The 8,102-nt window shown below is 43.8% G+C and overlaps 1 protein-coding gene across 1 annotated transcript; it reads right to left on the bottom strand.

The window, feature by feature from the left end:
• Window positions 1–1,145: 1,145 nt before the first annotated feature.
• TMEM17 (transmembrane protein 17) lies at window positions 1,146–4,220 on the bottom strand. The gene is made up of 4 exons (XM_030235287.2): window positions 4,064–4,220; window positions 2,543–2,646; window positions 2,201–2,314; window positions 1,146–1,791 (listed from the first exon to the last, which is right to left on the bottom strand). The coding sequence occupies exons 1-4, from the start codon at window positions 4,209–4,211 to the stop codon at window positions 1,501–1,503; spliced, it is 657 nt and encodes a 218-aa protein (XP_030091147.1). The 5' UTR covers window positions 4,212–4,220; the 3' UTR covers window positions 1,146–1,500.
• Between the last annotated feature and the right edge of the window lie 3,882 nt (window positions 4,221–8,102).

Genomic DNA, 8,102 nt, shown 5'->3' on the forward strand with positions numbered 1-8,102 from the left:
TAGTGTTAAAAACCTTCCTTCAGCCCTGTTTTTAGCATTCTCCTGTAGTGTAACTGTGGTTGACATTAAAAATATGCCCAATGTTCCCTTGCATCAGTAAAGAATGTTTTGACAAGGATTTTCTAATGCTGGAAAAGTATTTTTGAAATGCTGTAACTTCTCCTTAAACCTCAGTGTGTCCCTCTCAGGCTCTGATTACAGGGCTCTGAATGTTTTATATTAACTGTTACAAGACACTCTTAAGAAACTCTTAGAGAAATCCTATTTCTGTGCAAAAATCCAAGATGTAATTTGCTTTAAAACAAAGGGATATATGCTCTGATAACATAAGCTTTATAATAATGAAATGAAGAAGCAAACTTAGTGTAATTCACTAAAGTGTCCCATTCATTCATAGATTGAAAGGAGAATTAACCATTTTGGTAAAAACAAAAGCTAATGCCTTTTTCTCACTTGGGGTTCTGTAGGCTTTAAATATTCAACAGTTTTAAGCATAATGTGCCTTTCTCATGCTAGACTCATCTTCCTTCCAATCCTTTGAGCAGTTTGCATGCTTGTGCCAGCTGTCAAACTGACAACTCCTGCCCTGCTCAAAGGTCTCAAAGGATTCCAGTGAAAAATTTATTTTAACGTTTGATCTCCATCACTCCTTGACAGAAAAAGTGAACTTTTAGCCATTACCAAAACTGCAGAAGATAGCCTAAAATTTAATACACATAACAGGAATGAGAGAACCTTGGTATTTGCCCTGGCTTGGGAAAAACAGGTTCTGTCTTTCAGTGACATAAACCTACTTTTTTAATGACTATAATTTTGTTACTGTTCTATCTGGGAAAATTGCACCACTCTGACTTGATAGTTAGAACTGTAACTAAGCCAAAGGAGATGAGCATAAGAGTTATGTGAATGAACACCTTTGAAATTACATGCCTAGTATAGCAGTGAGGAATTTCTAAGAGCTGGAATTACCTGGAAGACCATCTCTGAAGGTGTAGTCTTTGTTCACTAACTTCTTTTTGAGCCTCAAGATCTCTTGGGGCTTTTGTTTTCAGTTTGGTTTTGGGCTGGGTTTTTTTCCTTCCTAACTGAGGTATCAGACCCTAAATATGTGCAACCTATCTGGAAAACAGACAAAACTGGTACCAACACAAAAAAGTGTAGAAAAGATTTATTGTAAACAAAATAATTTTGTGCCAACAGTGGGAAAAAGGCTTCTGGTTTTTTAAAAATGCCACAACTGTGTAAACCCCTCCAAATCTACTCAGTCCACAAATAGTCCACTCGGGTCAGTTATATTGGCTTTGATTTTCCTTGCAGAAAGGAGCTCCATCCTCTGAGGTTTAATGTTGGCTCTTGAGCAAGATCTATTTTTTTGATACCTCTGAGGCAAGAAGGCAAAGAATGACCCAACAGACCGGAAACAGAGCTGTGGCCACAGTGGGCCGGGCTCTGTTACCCCCTGAGGCCCTCGGGGCGCGGTCTCCGGCGGGCACCGGGGCCCTACCAGCCCCGGGAGCTGCTCCCTGCCGCCAGGCTGCAAACGCCGGGCGCGGGGCGCTGCTCCTCCAGGCGGTGGAACTCGGTCAGGCGGAAGCGAGTGGCCAGAGTGTTCACCATCCTCCTCAGGGCGAAAAACGCCGCCACCACTTGGAAGGAGAGGAAGGCGGCGAAGATGATGTGGACGGCTCGCTCCAGAGAGTGGATTTTCAGACCTTCATTAAATAGCAAGAAGAGAATTATAGGCAACTGCGGGAGGAGAGTCAGGAGCCAAAACCCAGCCAGCTCAGGGACCTATAACAGGGAGACATCACCTATTAAAAACCCGACAGCTGGGATGAAAAAACCCAAAATCTTGTGAAGAAAACACATTTCTTTTTAATTTTCCAAAAGTCAGCACATAATGCAGAAAGGCAAAGTGGGGTGGCTTCCTATTTCCATATCCTCTGTTTTTAAGCATATTTGTATTTTTTGATAAAACAATTTTAGGGAGTGAGAGAGTTCTCTTCTGAGAGAAAACTACTTGAAATTCACAAAATTAAGTGGAAGCCAATGCTAAGGGAATAGAGGATGCAGAGTGCAACTGAAGAGATATAACCATGTCCTCAACTTAAATCTCTCAAATAAAATGCCTGCCAGTTAATGCTCAACTCCCAAAAGCAGAAATTCTTGCAGAAATTACTGTCTCCATCTGGTAACTTACTTTCTCCAGGAGATTGCCCACATATCCCAGGTAGAGTCGAATGAGCTCTGTCAGAGAGACCAGGATCATGATGGTGACCAGGATGAACTTGTAATAATCTGATAAGGCTGGATACTGGAGGGGAAGAAGAAAGTAAAAGTTTCGGCCGTGGTGTCTGTGATTAGATGAAGATATTCTGTGCTACTCTCAGCTGACAGTAGTGGCATTCAAACACTCCTGAACCTCCAGTTTCCATGAATTCCCAAATCAGTGTAAAAATCTCTAACTCCAGTGAGCTGTATCCCACATCAGGACGTGTTGATGTAACATACATTTACATACAGCACTTTCCTTCCTTCTCACCTTCACGTAGAGGATGGCAACTGTGATGAGCCACCAAAACGGGAAGAAATAAACATTGAAATAGAGGGACATCTGCAGTGGCAAACTGGAAAGGATTTCACAATCTGTACAGAGAGAGAGAAGATTTTATCACTCCAGCTGTAAATATGACAGAAGGATACTGCTCCATCTTAGCTTTATGCAGGGCAGGAATTTGACTCTTCCCAGTCAAATAAAATGTTAAGAAAAATATTTTTGTTTATCCAGAGGAAATCTTCACATCCTATCTGGAGTTACTTCATTTCCTGGAATCCAAGGAAGCCACCTTTTGGCTTCTGGGACAGAGCATTTTTATAATATAGTCATATAATCAAGCTGAGTGTCCAATTTTGTCTACGTGGTGGCTTTTACTTACTCCACCATCTCTGACTAAGGCTTAGATCAAGCGAGCTGCTAGAGCACAGGCTTGCATGGCCTACTCTTCATTTTCAACCTTTTATTTAAAGATACTTGGATGGTAATTTGTCTGATTCCTAAGAGGTAACAGTTTCAAATATGTGTCAAACTAAAGCTCATCCTTTCAGGCCAGTACAGGACAAGATGCATCACAACTCAAAGTAGAGAAAAGCAAGTCTCAAACTCCAACATGTGGGCAGTAAATTCTGTACTTACGATTCTATTATAGACCTACAAGGTCAGACTTAAGGAAAAATGTACTTAAAAACAGAGAAGCCAAGAGTTCAAATTTTGATTGTCATCCTAATGTTTAGGTATGTTAAAGGTTTCCTAGACATGGCATTGCTATTTATAAATTCTGTGCAAGTTCTAAAACTGTGTTGGGATGAATGTTTAAGCAATATAAGCCAATTCTAATTAATTTTTCTATCCCTAAATTAAATTAATGCTTATTTACTGGGATTGCTAAAATTAGTGCAAAAGCCAGACAGTATTGCAATGGCTGTTGCTACAGCAACTCCCCAAGATATGTATGTGTAAAACTGAATTTTTGAAATCCCGATGTCCAGTAATTTGCAGTTGGTTTCAGTGGATTGGATATTAACATAGGAGTATTCTTCACACAGCAAGCTAAAGAAAAAAAGACTAAAGATAGAAGCTATTTGTGGAATGTTTGATAAATGAAATTAAGAACTCGTAAGCGTTAGCAGTGTTTCTACACAAAGGAAGCGGGAACTCCTGTCTTGAAACAAGAACATCTTGCTGATTAATTCGATCGGCTTAGAATGGATTTATCGGCTGAAATCAAGACAGCCTCTCTGCGCAGGCTGTACTGTGCGCATTGCCATGGCGACTCTCCCTCTAGAGGTTCGAACAGGGCGCGACTTGGGCCGCCCGTTCCCGCGGCGGGCGACACGACGGCCGCAGCCCTGGTTCTCCACGGCAGGCAGGGTGCAGAGAGACAAAGCCGACGGCCAGAGCAGCTCCTGCGGGCGCTGCCTCCGGCCGGTCCCGGCCCCGGCTCCGCAGCAGAGCCCCGGGCCCGCCGCCGCCCTGCCGGCCCGAGGCCGCGGCGCCGCGCTGTACCTGCGCGGTAGCCCGGGAAGCCCGGGGGGGCGCGGGGGACGTCGCTGAGCGCGGTGCGGTGGCTGTCGCTGAACACAGAGCTGCTGAAGGACACGAGCCGCCGCCGCAGGGGCTCGGGCAGCGTCGGCGGCCCCTCAGGCCGCGCCATCGCGCCCAGGTCGCGGCGGGGCCGCGCAGGCGCCGTGGGGCCTGCAGGGCAGCGGAGCCGGATCGGGGCCGGGGCGATGCCGGCGCTGGGGCGGGAGCGATGCCGGGGTTGGGGCGGGAGCGATGCCGGCGCGGGGGCGGAGCCTCCGCCCCGGGGACGGACCCCGAGCCCCCCGGGGCGCGGCTTTGGCGGGACGGAGCCGCTCAGCGGCGAGCGCGGTGCCGCGGCCGTGCCCTGGCTCTGGGAGCTGCCGGTGCCAGCGGCTCCCCTCAGTTCCAGCATAGCTTTGCTTCGTTTCGCATCAGTCCGAGAGGAATTTTTTTTTTTCTTCCAGTTTGTGGTTTTCTGAGAATGTAACGGGAATGTTCGCCCGAGCAAAGCTGCTGTAGAAGCGCTCTGCTTTCATCTGGATAAATCTGGGAGAATGATTGTCCTCGATGAGGGTCAGAGAGGGAGGGGGGAGTGGAACAATGGTGTGAACATTCTGTGTTTCCACTTAAAGTGCATATGGATGACTCATTTTACGGGAGTTGCAGGTGTAACTGAGCCAGAAAATACCTTTTCCTCAAGGAAATCTGTGTGTGCTACTCTGAAGTAAAAAGCTGTGGTTTTACCAAGACAGCCATTCTAGCCCAGTCAGCTTTGTTCCTTATTGGGTGTTTCATGGAATCACAATAAATTAATAATATAAACCCAACTTCTTGTGCTTCTTTTATTTGGGAAATGCAGGTCCTCTAGAAATGAGGTAGTTTGCTCTCCAGGTTTTTCAATCACCTTAGGGCCTGATTCCTTGAAGAAAAAAAAGGATGCCATTCTTAGGTGTGCAGGAAGTTATTTTCTGCACAACCAAAATGAAAGACCAGCTTGTGCCTTTGACTATGAGAGTTTTTCTGCACCTAATGTGACATAGAATTACAGGATAGTTCAGGTGGGAAGGGAACTTAAAGACTACAGTGTTCCAAGCCCCCTGCCATGAGCAGGGACGCCTTCACTGGGCAGGACATGCCAGGTCTCTTCTCCTGCTCCCCCCAGCCCACAAATCATGTTCAGCTTCTTCCCGGGGTGATAATACTCCAGTATGACTTTCCAAACTCAATTATCTCCAACTAAATAATTTAAAGCCTAGTTTAAATTTAATTTCATTCTATCCCACTGGGAGGACTACAGAGAAAAATGGCTAAACAAGGAGGAATTCTGAGAAATCCATTTGGCTTTTGAGCTGGTGAATGGTGTGGTATTGACAACAGATACTTTCCTAAGGACTTCTCTGAACATGGGTACCCCAGCAGGAATCTGCATTAAAAACCAGCTGAAATTATAGAAGAGTTTAAGGATTACTTTTATATTTGAGGATACTTTATGAAAACCAGAATTAATGTTAAGATGGGTTTCTGAACTTTAAAAAGTGCAGTCTGTATCAGTTGTCTTGCCAATTGCCAGTGGGTGCTGGAAATTATTTCCTTTCAGGGTCAACAACTGTAATGGTGACTTTTGTACTGTTTAGCCAGTATGTTCATTAAGTTCTGTGCTATAGAAAGGGGCAAGGTGAGGAATCTCAATGAGATTGCCAGAAATTTTTTGTTTTACTGTTGTTACCTTGATCCTGACCTGATTAACCACTCTACAAGTTAGGGAGACTCATCCCATACTCTCAACTACTTAGACACAAGAAACAGGCTTATATGAATCAAAATATGGCAGAGTTTTGACTAATTAGATATTCTTGGAAGTCTCAAGTTTTTTTCCATGGTACAAGTTGGTGGCATGTAGAAGTTCAGCCTTTAAGGATTTTCCTTTTGATTATTACTTTTTCTGAATGAAAGATGGAAGAATTTTTCCTGAACTACACAATGTTATGCCTTTTCCTGATGCCAGTGGCTTTGAGTGGGGTCCCTGATCTTTCTAATGCTGCTTGTCTTATGTTCCCCAGTTCTGAAAACCTTCAAGCATGCAGCCAGGTGTGCTGCCAGCAGCTCTGCAGCAGCCAATGGTGTTTTGCAGTATTGGGCTCTGCCCTTATAAAAACTGAAGCAATCCAGTTTAGCAGCCAGGGAAGGGTAAAACCGAGGAGCAGGCAAAGGAAAGGCTGATGGCATGCAGACACCACAAGAAATGTATGGATTTGCCATGCAGGCTCAGCTTCCAGACTCAAGGTGTGACTGTGATATTTGGCAGCCTTTCATTTCCAACAGATGGCCCAGCATTCTGCATGCCCCCACAAAATAAAGTTGTGCACACTTTTGTTCAATATTTTTGTCTGTGCAGACACTTAAAATATTCCCTGAAGAGAAACTCTTTGTTTTTACTAATTCTGTTTGATTTTTGTTAGACTACCGCCTCCTATTTTAAATTTTTTATCTCTTAGCAATTTAATGATCAGAATTCTTTTGATTTTCTGTAGGGAGGGATGGAGAGCATCCCTTCAAGTGGAAGAAAACCTTAAAACTTGAAGGATCAGAATACCTGGGGCATCTCTATTGACACATCAGAGCTTTCTGTAACAGAAGGGCAAGAGTCTGTGCCATAAGGAGTGGGAGAAGGAAAAACACTTAAGTGTTACATGTCTGTGTAACAGAGACCATGACCATCTGCATAAATAGTGTCACATTTCCAGCTTTTGTGACAAAACTCTTTTCCTTTCTTCATGGAGAGGCATTCCCTGACTGAATCTCTGTCTATCCACAAAAGGATGTTTACGTAGAAATAACCAGATTTCCAGTTCTCTGTGCTTCAAAATAAGATATTGAAATATGAAACTGGAAGAAATAGGCTCGCAGTGGCACAGCATTTTAAATGACTGTTTCATTTCTCTCCCCATGTGCTAGCTATAAATAAAACAAAACTCTCTGAAAAATCTGCCTGAAAGCTTTAAATCAGAGCAATATTGGATCTTTGTGTATCCACAGCAGTCCAACTGACTTGGTAGACACTGGCCTGGCTCCCAGACCAAGGCTCCTGGGGCACTCTGGCAGCAACACAAAGACATAAACACCAGATGCAATATATCTATCGAAATAAAATATCAGCAGTTTTGCACAATTGGCATTTCAGCACTGCAGGGCTCATTTAACTGGTTCCAGTGGTTTACCTTTGCACCTGAATCACAATTTCTGCATTTCTGAAGGAGTTGTGAAATCTCACAAAAGCAATTTTCCCTGGCATGCCTGTGCTGCTGTCCCCTGATGTGTGTGAGCAATAGAAATTACTCTCCTCCTTGCTTGCTCCCTAATACCTGCCTGGAATTTTAGCAGAAATGGTGGAAAAGATGTGAGAAATACTGCTGAGCCAAGCTATGTGCAGGCAGGCAGAGTGCAGGCTGGCTTCCTCCTCGTGTCCTAAGAATGAAGCGGCAGATTGGGAGTTTTAACAAATCACAGATGCCACAAAGACTCTAATGCGTGTGACTGAAAGGATCATGTTATTAGCTGTGCCAGTGTCTGCCAGAGTAATTTCACAGAAGTGCTTCTGCCTTGTGAACCCCAGAACAGCGTTTTTTTTTCTCTGTGTCACTTGTGCAGACTTTCATTTCACACCTATGGGATATTTGTGTCTGGTAAACAATTATTGTTGCTGATGAGACTTAGCCCAGGTCCTTGTGTCAAGTATTATCAAGTACATATCACTGCAGGGATTCCATGCATTAAATGTATATTGGCTATTTTAGTTTTAAGCATAAAGACAGCAGGGGAAAAAAAAGGAAAAAAAAAAAAAAAGAAAAAAAAAAAGAAGAAAAGGCTGTTACTTGCTCCTGCAGACTGAATTTCTTCTTGCTGTAATTGGCATTTATTTAGAGCCACTCCCTAGTTTTTTTTTATTTATTTTGTTGATTCATAGTTTTGTCAAGCATGCTGGGAAAGTCTAAAAGCTGGCATGGCTATTAAACAAGTTTTA

This window comes from Serinus canaria, chromosome 3, assembly GCF_022539315.1.
Source record: "Serinus canaria isolate serCan28SL12 chromosome 3, serCan2020, whole genome shotgun sequence".
NCBI lineage: Eukaryota > Metazoa > Chordata > Aves > Passeriformes > Fringillidae > Serinus > Serinus canaria.